Raw genomic sequence first — 14620 nt, 5'->3', positions numbered from 1 at the left:
CCTATAGACTTATTTAATTTTGTTAGTGAAACAGTTGAAAGTTGTTGATTTATGACAGCAGGGTATCTGTTTTTCTTTTGTATGGGTTACACATTTCTTCTTCTAATTATTTTCACACATTTATTAGATACAGATGGGGGGCAGATGGTGGTGGTTGTGGGTGGCTGGGGGATGATACTGATCTAGACGATTGTTCATCATCTCTTAGTTACCCACTTCCAATAATTTAGTGAAGTAAAACATTTTCAGATTAATCTTAAGACCATGGAAGAAAATACCAGGACCACATTCTCAGTTCAACTAACACAGAATTGTATTTTATTTAAAAGTATCGTCATAGAAGTGCACAGCACTGACTGAAATCCTCTGTGTACAGAAGAACAACAATTTCTCTGAAAATTAACTGACGGACACACAGTTGAGGAAAATTCTTTTCTTCTGTCACAAATGGCACTCAAACATCAAACAAACAAAAAGAAACAAAACCAAAAGTTGGAGGTACAGAACACCTGCTAACTGTGCTCTCTTATCTCAACCACAGATGCAAGTTTCCATCCGTCACCACCTTCACTCAGAGTGACAATCTTCATCAAGGCTACAGGCACGACGTATTTAAACATTCAACATATCTGAGGTGTGTGGGCTCAAATAAATACATGACTTTTGGTCTGTAGTTAAATTATACTGTAACACTAGACGGTACAGAGGTGCAAACTCTGCCTCTAGTCACCTCACAATGACATTCATCCCTGATATCTCAAACTAAACTAAACTCCTGATGCAGCCTCTCCACAGCACAGCGTGCATATTGCACATGGAGTAGGCTCAAAGTGCTCTACTAATCTCATGAAGTCTTTTCTTTCAAATTAAAAACACACCTTTTCCATTTATATGCTTCTACTTTCAAGAGAAATGTAATCTTTTAACCCCACAAAAACGACTACTCCCTGAACATCATCTGTCAAAGCAGGGAGCAGCACAGGTGTAGTGCATGCTCACTTGGTACGCCCTGCCGGGAACATTGGATTTTGGATCCAGTGAGGTAGTGATAGGTTGGGCGGTGCCAAGATGGGGGCCATTAGGGGCCTGCAGGCCACTGGTGGAGTGGCTGAGGTAGGTGGTTGGCCTGTGGTTGGGAGCCAGGCTGGGCTGAGGGGCCTGCTGGGGATACTGCATGGTGGGTCGCTGCAGGTACGGGGCTACAGTGGCCGTTTGAACTGAACTGTGGAACGCCGTCTGTCCCTGCTGCTGCTGGGCGGGCTGCATGCACTTCTGCTTGTTGGCCTCTTTGACGTCACTGTCATGAGCACTGGAAGAATATGAAGACAGAGTTCAGACACTTGAAAATACTCAATAGTGTAAGGCAGGCTGCACAATAAATGCCAAATTCATTGTTATCGTATGATGAGCATGTCTGAATTTATTGCAGTAAATTCAAAGAAAACAATCAATGAAATCACACTCTACGTGTATGTTCTACCTACTGAATAGAGTATGAAGGCCTTTTTATACCATTTTGATGCAGTCACTTTTAATACTTGAGCGAGCCATTTGAAACCCTTAGATATACTTTTTGGTAAAAATCAATCAATCAAAAAAAAAAAATCGATTTATGATGGATTCACTGGAAAAATGGTGCAAAAAGATATGGCTAAAGCTAACACAGATTATTCTGTATCACTTATTCTGTTCATTAACTTTATATTATTATAGCGACACTGAATATTACAAAATCACATTGTTCATAAATAGCAGTACTTAATAGACTTAAAAAAAAAACTCTGATTGAATTATTCAAATGTCAATTTCCCGTATCAAAGTCTATATAACTCACAGCAATGACACAGAATAACTTCCTTTTTTCAAACCCCAACTAACAATATACCATATGAAAAAGAGAGAGCAATCCCTTCTCCTATCTGCAGTTGCAATAAGAATCATTAAACCCCCATTGCAAATCAGGGCTGTCAGCTTTTTGCATTAACAAATCAAACAAAAGGAATCAAATTAGTTCAACACAACAAATGCTGAAGTGGTTCCATAAATTCAACTGGAATGCAACTAATTACGGCTTCTACAGTCTCAAAATTATTCAACCCCTGATCAGAATTCCTGCTCAGCTCAGCTCAAATATGCAAAACCAGTGTTGTTTCAAGCACACCTGGAGCAACTAATCACAGGCTTCATTAGTTGCACCAGGTGTGCTTTAGCTTGTATAAGAAATATCTGAACTGCGAGGGCTTTGAGTGTCACATCTAATCTCGTGTCAGAAATACGGCAAAGGCAAAAGAATAGCCCAAAAATTTAAGAGAAAAGATCACTGCCCTTCACAGACAAGGAAAATGAGACAAAAGGATAGCAAAGGCACTGATTGTTCCTAGAGACACCGTTAGAAGCATGGTTCCAAGTTCAAAGTTACAGGAACAGGGGTTCCACTACCTGGGTGGGGCAGAAAAAGGAAGCTACCAATGGCTACAACCAGACAGCTGAGATGGCAGGTTGTGAGAAACCCTCGAGTTACTGCGAAAGACTTCCCGCAAAACTCTGGCGCAACCAGAACTGCCAGAACTCCTAGATATACACCACTACTGACCAAAAAGCACAATAAAATAAGTCTCCAATGTGCTAAAATCATGAAAATAAGCCACAGAGGTTTTGGGTTCTGTTCTGTGGAGCAATGAAAGCACGATGGATAAACGATATGTCTGGAGGAAGAACAGTGATGCATACACTGAAAAGAATACTGTGCCCACAGTTAAGCATGGTGGTGGCTCAGTGTTGCTCTGGGGCTGCTTTGCATCTTCTGGCATTGGAAACCTGCAGTGTGTGGAAGGCAAGATGGATTCACTGGAGTTTCAGGAAATCCTAAGAGGAAATGTCACGCTGTCTGTGAGGAAACTAAAGCCTGGGCGTCACTGGACCTTCCAACAGGACAACAATACGAAGCATACCTCAAATTCCACCAAAGCTTGGTTGCCATAGAAGTCATTAAGATTCTACAAAGGAAATCACAGTTGCCTGACTTGAACCCCAGAGAAAATCTCTGGTGGGATTTGAAGAAGGCGGTTGGAGCGTGCAGACCCAAGAATATTACTGAACTGGAGGCCATTGCACATGAAGAATGGGCAAAGAGTCCTCAGAGGCTGGTGTCTAGCTATGCATCTCGTTTGCAGCAGGCCATAGAAACAAAAGGGGGATCTACTAAGGACTAAAGATGCTTGCAATGAAAGGGTTGAATCATTTTGGACTGGACAGGTTGAATTTGGGGAAACCACTGTCATCATTAGTTGTGTTGACCTAGTTCAATTGCTTTTGATTTGTTCATTGCAAACAGCTGACAGTCTGTAAATGTTCACAGTAAACCTGATTAGCAATACGGGTTGAATAATTTTGATGCAACAGTAGTTCAGCCCTAATGTAAAGTGAGCAACATGGCAACAACTAATCACAGATTTTACCGTTTTGTTTTAGTGGTGTAGAACAATAACCTGACATGCCAGATGGATTTGTTTCACACATCCAACAGGGAAACCTTCAGTTCTAAGTGTTTGGGAAAGGGCAGAGGCATTGAATAAAAACTTGGAGTGTGATTGGATGAAAGTTCTGTCTGTCACATCTTTATGGGACAATCAGAGCAACAAGACACGTGACGTAGCTGCGACCGAGGTGCGTGTGCACAGCTACAGAGGAATGACTCGAACCATGGCGACTATAGACATGTAAGTACTCGACTTTTGTCGTTTTTGAAAAGAAAACAACTCACTGCTGTTCTTTGTTCTTCTTTCAACAAAGAAATGTTGTGAAGTTCTGATAAAACTGGTGCTTTAGCAGCATTCATGCTAAGTTCTTCCGCCATAATTGCACCCGCCTCTTGTCGTTGCTTGCTTATGTCACGACTCCGCAGCACTTGAAAGTACTGTCCCTCATTGCTGATTGGTCCTGTCACTTTCTAACCGGGCCCAAATGGTTCAGATGGGAGCTTAGCAAGATGGATTTGACAGTGAGAAACAAGGAAAGGGGCGTATTCATCTGTTTTGCAAGGTTAGAAGAATGAGAGGTTCAACACAGAATGATGTAACAGATTCTGTTCGTTGACAACCAGAGTCTAGTATTTTTGATCTCGACTTGATGCGCCATCCTATGAGCAAGTTGGAAAATAACAAAGGAACTTTCAAACCACACACCACAGGATAATCTGGCAAGATAATCTTTAGAACCATCTGATAATCAGGACTTTGCCAGCTTCAGTTAGAAGGAGGAAATCCCACCGATAATCTGCAGTTATCTTGTAGTGAGAACCAGGCTTTAGGAAGCCAGAATTTTTTGTTTTGTCAAAATATTCAGAAAAGTCTGTTTGACATGGCTGCTTTTAAACCAAAGGCAATATAAAAAAGATTCTTTAGGTATAGTCTTAGACTGTGGCCTTACCCTTGGATTTCATTCATTTTATGCAATAGATTGAGTTTGATTTAGAGAAATCTAAAAGTTATTTCCCCATTTCATGGCACAAAAACCTGATTACAACCACAGTACTTTTTTATTCTGCTGAATTCATGTGTGAAGCGACAGTTTTTGGATGGAAAAAAAATCAATTAGCTGATAAATATGGCTTTATTTTTCTAGAAACACTTACTCCTTCAGTGCAGCAGCAATGTGTTTTTCTGTTTATTGCAAAAGCGGTTAAATATTCTTTATCACTTTAATCTAACAAAATGAAACAACCACTTCATATTTTCTGTGGTGAAAGCATCAAATCCAGAGCTTCAAACAGAAAACCTGAATTAACAGAGTTCATAACCAGCTCTGTGGTATCCAACATCTCTAGCAGGAGCTTTAAGTATTGTTGGGCTCATTTAACCAAAGAAAGCCTTGCTATGATGAATCACTTCATGGTACATCCTCACCACTGGGATCTTGGGGTGTGTGGTATGGAAAAAATATATCACATTATTTTCTTATGGCCGGATCATGATCTCAATTTTCTCACTTTTTTTTCATTCCATTTTTAAGACAAATTTGTCTGTTAATGACCAGAAAAAAACAACCATTTTCTCTGTATAAGTTTATACAAATAATGTGTTTAGAAGTCAGATTTTTTCTTATTCTTTTGCAACAACCTGTAGGTCTATGCATTAAATATTTTAACTCCTTTAAGCCTGAAAACACAAAAAATAGAACAAAAATTGTCATTTTTGGTGGGGCTTTTAAATAACTCAGGGGAATAATGAAAGGCAAAACAATGTCGGCTATAATAGTTAAAACAGCATCTGCCTGTCTCTTTCCTCTGCTGACCCTGGTGTCGATCTTTTCCTTGTTTGAACCTCAGCAGATGGTTTAGGATGCCGTCTTTTTAGCTCAGCAAAAAAGGGTCAGAAACTTTGTGCAGATTGTGCAAATATTTTTTTGCACACTGTTTAGAAAACCACGACACAGCTACGAATAAAATGGTTAGAAATCTTCTTAGGGACTAAGTCTTAAGTTTTGCTTTCATTTCCAGCCATAAATCAGCGCTGCATCGGTAAGCAGAAGGGCAGAGGTGAGGGGGAAAAGAGCTAAAAGTAAAAGAGATGATTCTATGATTAAAAACAGCTTTAGCAGAATGCTGATACATTAAATTTCTTCACAATCCGAGATCGCCCTATGGCGTACCCCTGACTGGGTCCTTATTTATCAACAGTGCATAAACACATTGCATGGGAATGTTCTTAAGCACTCTTTACGTACTAGTTTGCAGAATGTTATTCAGCTATTAATACTATCATGTAGGGAGGCGTGTAAATAAAGCATTGGGAATGTAAGTGCACATTAATTAGTCATATTAGTCCCTCATGTTCCTTTAACAAAAAACACCAAATTAGTTTAACTTGAAACAGACACAGCCTGTATGCTGTGGTGCATTTTTTCACTGAGCTTATTATCAAACCTCTCCCTGATTTCTGATGCTGCTTTCTCTTCTGACCCAACAGAATTTACAGCATTTGTCACCTCATACCAAGCAGCAAGTTTCCTCTTTTCAGAAACTCCCACACCAAGTGAAGAAAACAATTATTTGGTCCACTAACTGTAAGAGTTTCTAGAGTTTTTCCATTATCCATCATTTCCTGCATTTTTATCTTTCTTAGTATGCATTTTCACTAACCCCAAAGATTTAGAGAGAAATACACACATGAGCAGCTTTTCGACACACGGGCCCAGGTTTTCCCATGTGTAGCCTGTCAGACGCTGCAGTCGAGGAGGCCATGTGGGGGTCAGGTAGAGGATGCGGCGGGAGGTTGCCACACAAGCAGCAGCCACCAAAGAGGGGGCGAAACGCAAAAACATATGATCTGAGGGGATTAAAAAAAACAACAGGAAGGGACAATAAGTAACAAAAACTCACAGGAAACAGACTTCACTGGTGAATAACAAAGTGTTCTGACCAAAATAAAACTTGTTTAGGCTCTTTGAACACCTAAAAAGATAAAACAGTATAAACGAAGACGTAAAGATGCAACAAAAGAAAGGCAACTAAACTCTGTCAAGGACATTTTTCCTTTCTTAACAGATTTCTCAGTTCATGTTCTCCTTTTCAGGGTTGTGTGACACTAGAATAAAAACTTTGCTTGAATTTTTACAACCTTGTAATTTAACTAATATCTTGCTCTTTTCTATGATTGTCGGGACCTGGCTGAAATGCTTAGTTTCCCCTATAGGTCTGTGTACAAGTATAAGCCATAAATCAGTCATATAAATGCTGTTTACCTTGCAAAGAAACCTCCAGAAAGTAGTCAACATATTTAGCCATGTAAAGCTTCGTCTTCTCTATACAGGACATAGGCCAGCCGTCATGCAGGTCTCCTTCATGGACAGCGATAGACATATAGTACTCTATGAAGTGAGCGGCTGTAGGGAGGTACAAGTTCCACTGGAAGGTCTCCAGCAGGAGCAGCTCCATGTGAAGTAAACCCTGTTTGGTCAGGACCAGGTTCATGGAGCTCATGCATCCAAGGCTGTTCAAGGTCTCCAGTTTAGGCACCCGATCCTCCCTTTCTTCAAATTTACCTGCAGAGAAAAACATTTAAGATAAGACTAGGTGACCCTGGTGAAGGCTCCAAAAATAAGTTGTGTAATAAATTTGTTTTCTAAACTACAAATGTTGTAGCCATCTGATTTCTTCATGACTTTTTCAAATTCACAAGTTGTGTTATAGTGCACATGCAAGACTGGGGCCAATGGTGTCTTAACCTTCCAGGCAAGGTGAAGCAGTGTATATCACTGATTGGTGTCAAAAAGCACAATTTGTTGTAACTTTTGCTTTTCAGGTTAAGGAATATTTAGTTGGACTTTTCTTTCAAAACACATTAAAATGCAGGAGACAAAGGGGAGGATGACTTGCTCTTCAATGTGGTTAAAGTGGAGGAATTACAGAACAACCTTATGTGCTCTAGGAAAACAGAAAAATTATGAACAATATAAAACATAAAGCTGGACACCGGAAGCATGAAAAATAAGGAAGGATATACTTTAAAAGCATTTTTTCTTATAAAGACTTATAATGAGATATAGGTCTTTCAATGAAGAAAGACCTATATCTTGAATTAAAATATATATTTTAATTTTTTATAAATTAAAATTAAAAACTGAAATATCTCATTTACTTAAGTATTCAAAAGCTTTGCAACAACACTGTAAATTTAGCTCAGGCTCCTCACGTTTTCCAGTCTTAACTGTGATGTTTCTGTTTTAAGCCATGTGAGGATTTGACATTTATCTAACTAATTGAAGAGGGTTTTTTGTCCTTGATTCAAGTCCACCTGTCCTCAACTGGACATGATTTAGAAAGGCTGAATGAATGAATGAATGAATGAACGAAGTAAAAAAACACTCAGAGCGCAGACCACCACCATTAGCCCTCTCTCCCAATAGTGAAGAATCCTTGAAAAACATTCCTTGATCCAGACAGTGAGCCGGATTACTCCCAAAATCTAATTCACCAGTTACTCCTTCCTCGGTGGGGTGGAAACACGGTGAGGCAAAGCATTGGCTTCGCTACATGTGGACTGTCATGGCGGAAGCACCCATGGTCTCACTGGACAACTGAAAGTCAAAGGGTGAATATTCCTCTGTTCCTCCCAGCGTTGTGAGTATTCTCGCTTAATTCACTGTCTTTCTCTCTGTTACGCTCCACCTCGTCTCCTCAACCGGGCGTGCGTCTTTGAAACTCTAAAAACTCCAAAACTTTGAATAGAAACACACCCAAAATGCTGCTGGGATTGAAGTTACTCATGTCCGCCATCTCCTGGTGTAAAGTGGTAACAGCACAGACCTCCACCATTAGCCCTATCTCCCAGTAGTAAAGAATCCTTTAAAAAATTCCTGGATCCAGACAATGATCCGGATCGATCCCAAAATCTAATCCGTTCTTCCTTATGCCATTTCTGACATTTCCTGAAAATTTCATGAAAATCCGTCCATGACTTTTTGAGTTATGTTGCTAACAAACGAACAAACGAACCAACCCACCCGATCACATAACCTCCTTGGCGCAGGTAAAGAAAGAAAGAAAGAAAGAAAGAAAGAAAGAAAGAAAGAAAGAAAGAAAGAAAGAAAGAAAGAAAGAAAGAAAGAAAGAAAAATTTATTTTGGTTCACTTGCAACAAATAAAAAGTTGCAAGTGTTGCAAGGCGAAGGATCTGGGGAAGGCACTGAAGGTTCCATAGGGCGCAGTTGTCTCCATTATTCTCTAGAAGAAGAAGTATGGCACAACCAGGACTATTCTAAGAGCTGGTCATCCAGCCAAACCAAGCAACCAGAGGAGATGAGCCTTAGTAAGAGAGGTGACCAAGAACCTGATGGTCACTCTGACAGTGCTTTCAGACAGACACGGTTCTGGCTCTGGTTCCGTTCTAGAGTCTCACAACCTTGGTGCTTTCTGGCAGAGCAGCCCACGTTCACAACAGTTTAAGCAGAACCAAAGTGGAAAGACATGATGGATATGTATCACCACTTTTGCCCGAGTCTTTCATATGGTCCCGGTATTCCTCTTCCTGTTTCTTGAGTTAATTAATTATTTGCTCTGGTGTTCAAGTGAACCCCACCTTCGCCATCACCTCTGCAAGTCTGGCATATAACTTGCCCCTCCTTGTACTACTCTCCATTTTTCTCCCCAGTGGACCACTTTTTCTCCATTTTATTGCTTGTCTTCACAAGCCAGAATTGAAACGCCCATTGGTGAAGTCACGTTCCCAAGAAAGAACCAACTAGTTTTGGTTCCTGCTGAGAACCAACTTTTTAGGTAGGGATACTATGTTTTTATTTTGTTTGAACACACAGGCTGGCTCAAAATTAGGTTCAGGAACCGGGATGGGCACTGAGCCCTGCTGGTCCTGTGTGGAGTTGGTACAAAGTTCCAGAAGGACAACCATCACTGCAGCCCTCCACCGTGGGCTTTGTGGCAGAGTGGCTAGATGGAAGACTCTCCTCAGGGCAAAACACATGAAAGCCAAGTAGGCTCTTATGTGTTTTGCACTAAGGCTGACCCTGATGAAGGCTACAAGCTAAAACACGTCAGTCTAATAATGTTGTTCTCTGAAACAGTGTTCTCAACATTTTCAGCCTGCAACCCCAAAATAAAAAAGTGCCAGAGACTGGGGACCCCCGCTTTACCTGAGTGCGGTTGAACACAGCTATGCACAATCAAGAATACCGTAGTTGTATGCAGACGAGGTTGCCCATAAGAGGTATTTGGGGGGGGGGGGGGGGGGGTCTGGGACCCATCCAAACTGCAGGCCCATGGAGGTCAGCAAAACCATGGTCTATTGTTAAGTTAAGCTGTGAAAAGCATATTTTATATTTGACCTGAATAATAACCACTCTTATCAAAGAAACAAATATATTTATTTATTCGTTTGTGTAGTAAATAGCCTTTAAATGAAAATAACTTCTGTTAAAAAAAATAATAATAAAAATTTAAGAACATTAATGAGTTAAAAGTGGTAAAAATGGGCACAAAAAGTGGTAAGGGGAATAAAAAGTGGCTAAAATGGCTTTGAAGTGCAAAAAAATCAGTGGAAATTAGGTGGACTGGGATGAGAAATTGATATAAACTGGCAAAAATGGGTTAACTGCGGTCAAAATGGGCAAAAAGGAGTGTAAAAAGTGGTTGATAAAGGCAACAATAGGCAGAAAGTGGCAAGAATTGGTTTAAAGGTGGCAAAAACAGGCAGAAAAAAGTGATGAAAAGGGTTTTAAATGGACAAACATGTTTTAAATGGCAAAAATTGGCTAAATTGGTGATAAAAAGTGATTAAAAAAGGATTAACATTTGGTCAAATATGTGTGACGTGGCCACAGTGTAATTAAAAAACTATTCTTAGTTTTTTAAGGCATCTGCAGACTCCTCTCAGTGTCTCATGACCCCCAACAGGGTCCCGACCCCAAGGTTGAAAACCACTGCTCTAAACTACAAGTGCTGCTGGAGCTTTCTGTTTCCCTCAAAATTTTCTTTATCCTCCACGCGCCTTGGAAGTTCGTAAGGTTGTGCTAGAAATACCAATGTCAGTTTCTTGACCTCATGGCTTTTTGCTCTGATATGCATTGTCAGCTGTTAGGCTTTCTATAGAGATGTCCAATCAATTTCATTTACCATAGGTGGACTCCAGTCAAGGTGTGGTAACATCTGAACACCTTCATTATTCAAAAAGCCTACAGACACATTGCAGGTTGGACAGTGTGCAGGAGTTTCCTTTGAATTGTTTGTTGAATTTGTTGATCTTAGGTGCACTTGTCTTAAGAATCAGATGTGCAAATGATTTTTTCCTTTATACCGGTTTGATTAAAATGCAGCTTTAATCCTAAATTTTAGTTGTTTGGCTGTCCTGGGAGTTTGAAGAGTGAGGGCCACACCATGCTTCCCTTCACTAGTAACAACACAGCTCAAACAGTGAAGATCAGGGAGACTTGGTCAGAGAAGTTAGGCCCTGAACCACCTGAAGCCAAGTAGGAAAAGAGACTAGAATACATCCTTGCTCTGCTCAGCTGATCTTGTTCAAGGTTGTACAAGGTCTGCACTACTCTAAAATCAGGTCAAAGAGACATCACTCCACTGTCTAACCACTATGTGACAGAGGACATTGTCTCATACTCCCTGGTTCTGTCCTTTACTTACTGGTTTCTGGTTTAAAAAAACCCTACTGGTGTTCCAGGGCCTATAAGACACTTCTTCAGGTAAGTGCTGGACTTACCATCTGTGGGAGGTCACAGCTGACTGAAAGTCTCCAAACCTCTACTCAACAATCACTGGTGCTGCAAATGACGGTCAGTAAGAGACTGATTTTAGGAATAAAGTTACACTTACTGGCCAGAAGGAGACATGAGAGTGAGACCATGTGGAGCTGCTGCACCGTGACGTCATAGCGGTCCATGAAGAGGTCCAGCAGATAGACGGCCAGGTGTCGGGCTGCAGGACACAGTCTGAAGCGGTTACTGACGATGGCTATGAGGTCTGCGAAATATCGTCTCAGGCTGAGCTGAGGGGACTGGCCTTTGTAGGAGGGCAGCTTGAGCTCCTAAGGGACAAAAAGGACTAGTCAATTAGTCTGAGTTTTATTCTGATAGAAAAATGTCTATACAATACATGTGGACAAATACAAAGTATGCAAGAGTAAATGCTGAACAGAAATGTGGAGCAGTGTATTTTTTCAATGCTGGAATCTTCATGCAGCATTTTGTAAGAAATCTGATGGGTGCACTTCAGCGCCCACTGAAGGTCTCTGAGAGAAACCATGTTGTTGTCAAACACACAGGTAAGTTCAGTTAAATGGTGAATACAACTGCAACTCTTTAATCTTCCACTGTCAAAATAACGGGATAACACTAACCTTGAGGTCATCTAGGTATTTGATGATCAGGAGTGTGATGTTGTTAATAGCATCATCTGTGCCATGGCACCTTAATAGCAAACTGAAAAGGATCTTAAAGCAAGCTGACCTCCGTTTTGAGCCATGTGAAGATTCTCCATTTATCTGACAAGCGTTTTTGTCCTTTAGACTTGGCAAGGAATCAGCCTGATCTGATTAAATCAATAATGGTCTAGCCTGAGGACCCACCATCCCTTTCTTAAAGAGAAACTGCAAACAAATTTCTGAAAATTTTCAACGACTCAAATTTATTCAATGAAAAATACCTTGGACCTAAGCTGGGACAAAACATGACTGATGAGAAATGATAAAACACACATGTAAGAATATGTAAACATTTTATTTTTCTTTATTTAGCCGTAATAAAGTGTACATTTAGATTGTTTTCTGTAGAATTAAAGAATTTAACATGTTATCATGGGATAACTAATAATGCTGTCCCATGATGCTGTGATAAAAGGGTAGAGATCCTGGGAAATAAGCCAAAATTGCTTCTTACCAAGACAAAATTGGAGCCAATAAAAAATATCAAGACGTTTTCTCCTGGGGCTTCCATGGATTCAAGATTTTGTCACATTTCCTTCTAGGAATATAGTTCATGATCTACTGAAAACATGACCCACTTTGGGGTTCCAACCCACCAGCTGAGAACCGCTGATGCAAATACTCTTAAACTGCATCATTGATTTTTCAGGCTATATAGAGAAACAATGAATGAATGAAAAGGACCAAAGGGTTTTCACATAGATTACAACATTTTTTTTTAAACTGCAGCAGCCATCACTCATCTTCTCGTGTCACTCACTTTGTATCGCAGCGCCTGGTAAATATCTGCAGCGAGTTGTCCTGTCCACCATTGGTCCTCCAGCTCCATTTAACACAGCGCTGTGGAGAAACCCTGCAGGACCACACATGAGGAAGAAGGTTAGAAAACTCCTACTGGATGCTAAAGCTGCTCTCCACATGGAAACACATTTCCACTCTTCCAGACTCGCAGCGGCTTCACCCAAATATTCACATTAGCTGATCACGAGTGGCTCACCTCGGTGCTGTTCACTCTATTCGTTGAAAATACGAAATGATAAATGTTTAAAAAGTTGCTTCATAAGCGTAGACTCACCCAATGAGCTCATGTAGTGAATGAAGTTTCACTGAAGTTTCCTTCACATCAGCCGGACATGCTCGCTGCTCTCACTCATTGTTGTAGTCAGTGAAGTTCTAAACTCAGCACGAGCTCAGCAAACGCAGCTGATGACTTTAGGGGTTGTGGGAGATATTCACTTTCAGATCGCGTCAACTTTGATCTCAAGTGAGGTCAGATTTACTCTTTACTGCAGACGACTTTGCGAAATACCACCAGTTATTGTATTTTCACTCATTAAAACATGGCATCAACTTGAAGAGTAATTTAAACAAGTGTCGGGACGTTTTTTTTTTCTCCTAGAGGGTATTTTAAAGTAAGATGCGCAGTTTCTGAGTTACACATGAACGCATCATATCTATGCCGGAGTTCGAAGGGCATACGGAAGGCAGCCAATCAGAAGTGAGTGAAACTGACCACTTCCAGTCACATTTTACGGTAGCAAAAATCTCCCGTCTCTCTGAAGAGACGAGATACTAATGAGGTATTTACGCCACAAAGAAACATAAAGATTGTGAAGGTTACGTAAATGTGTGCGATGAAAATGAATAACTACAGGATAGAAGGCCTAAAATGTTTGATGTGAAGTTTAATAAATGAGATAGTAACTTAAAGTCATGAGATTAAAAACCTAAATTGTGATAGGAAATCATATTTATGAGATAAAAAGGCAAAACTACGAGATATAAAGTTGAAATTATGAAAAAGTAAATATTTTAAAATAAGTCAAAATTGTGAGGTATGAAGTTGAAATTATGAGGTAGTTAATCCTTGTTTTAAAATAAGTCTGAATTATAAAATAGTGGAAATTATGAGATGGTAATTCACAACTAAAAGATTAAAAGTAGAAAATATTAAATATTAAGTCTAATTTATGAGATAATGGGCCGTAATCTTGAAGTAAAACGTCGAAGTTATTTTAAGTTATTTATCATATTCATGAGACAAATGTTATGATTTGAGCTTAAAAGACAAAATCATAAGATTAAAACCCTAAATTATTATATTCATGATTTAACACGAAAAGTCATATTTATGAGGAGAAGTGTCAAAATTGTCCAATAATTTCTATAAAGATGTTTTTAAAGACATTTTTTAAATTCACTATAAAAGTAGCTGGTTAGCAAGAGACACAAAGTTATGGAGAAGGTGTTGGATTAAGTAAGTGTGCATTTCTTCCCACTCCTTTTTGATATTTGATGTTTTTTTTTTTGTATTGCACTGTTTTCTTCTTCTTTTTTGTAAGTCCTCTGTTATTATTATTTCTATGAACATGTTGCACTGTCTTGCAAAAATATTCAAAAAATTCAAAATAACAAAAATTTCCAATTTCAATTTCATTTTTTTGTGTTTACTTCACGTTTACATTAACTTCTTTTATTGGCTGAACCAGCAAGTCTCTCAGAATTACAAGTTTTAAAAAATCTGCTGTTTTCTTAACAATTTTAATTTTCTTGTTAATTCAGACAATAAACAATATTTTTTTATTCTCTCCAGTGAATGAAATATTCTTCCTACTTTCATGTCATTTTATTGATAATTTGAGAAGTAAAAATTTAAAATAGGTATTTTTGCATAAACA

The 14620-nt window shown here is 39.4% G+C and overlaps 1 protein-coding gene across 1 annotated transcript; it reads right to left on the bottom strand.

The window, feature by feature from the left end:
• Positions 1-295: 295 nt before the first annotated feature.
• ccnj (cyclin J) lies at positions 296-13163 on the bottom strand. Its single transcript, XM_041788922.1, has 6 exons — positions 13018-13163; positions 12703-12795; positions 11336-11546; positions 6742-7041; positions 6167-6326; positions 296-1309 (listed from the first exon to the last, which is right to left on the bottom strand). Exons 2-6 carry the CDS (start codon positions 12769-12771, stop codon positions 955-957), a joined length of 1095 nt encoding a protein of 364 aa, XP_041644856.1. The 5' UTR covers positions 12772-12795; positions 13018-13163; the 3' UTR covers positions 296-954.
• Positions 13164-14620: the final 1457 nt, after the last annotated feature.

Source organism: Cheilinus undulatus, linkage group 6, assembly GCF_018320785.1.
Source record: "Cheilinus undulatus linkage group 6, ASM1832078v1, whole genome shotgun sequence".
NCBI classification, from domain to species: domain Eukaryota; kingdom Metazoa; phylum Chordata; class Actinopteri; order Labriformes; family Labridae; genus Cheilinus; species Cheilinus undulatus.
The sequence above is the reverse complement of the archived record's forward strand: the minus strand, read 5'-3'. Positions and strand labels throughout refer to the sequence as shown.

Bases quoted from the DNA above. Each gene is read 5' to 3' on its own strand.
- ccnj (XM_041788922.1), bottom strand. From the start codon at position 12,771: ATGGAGCTGGAGGACCAATGGTGGACAGGACAACTCGCTGCAGATATT. The intron at 11,547-12,702 runs GTGAGTGACACG...TTTGTCCCTTAG, and splicing joins ACCAGGCGCTGCGATACAAA to GAGCTCAAGCTGCCCTCCTA. The intron at 6,327-6,741 runs GTAAACAGCATT...TAATCCCCTCAG, and splicing joins TCTGGAGGTTTCTTTGCAAG to ATCATATGTTTTTGCGTTTC.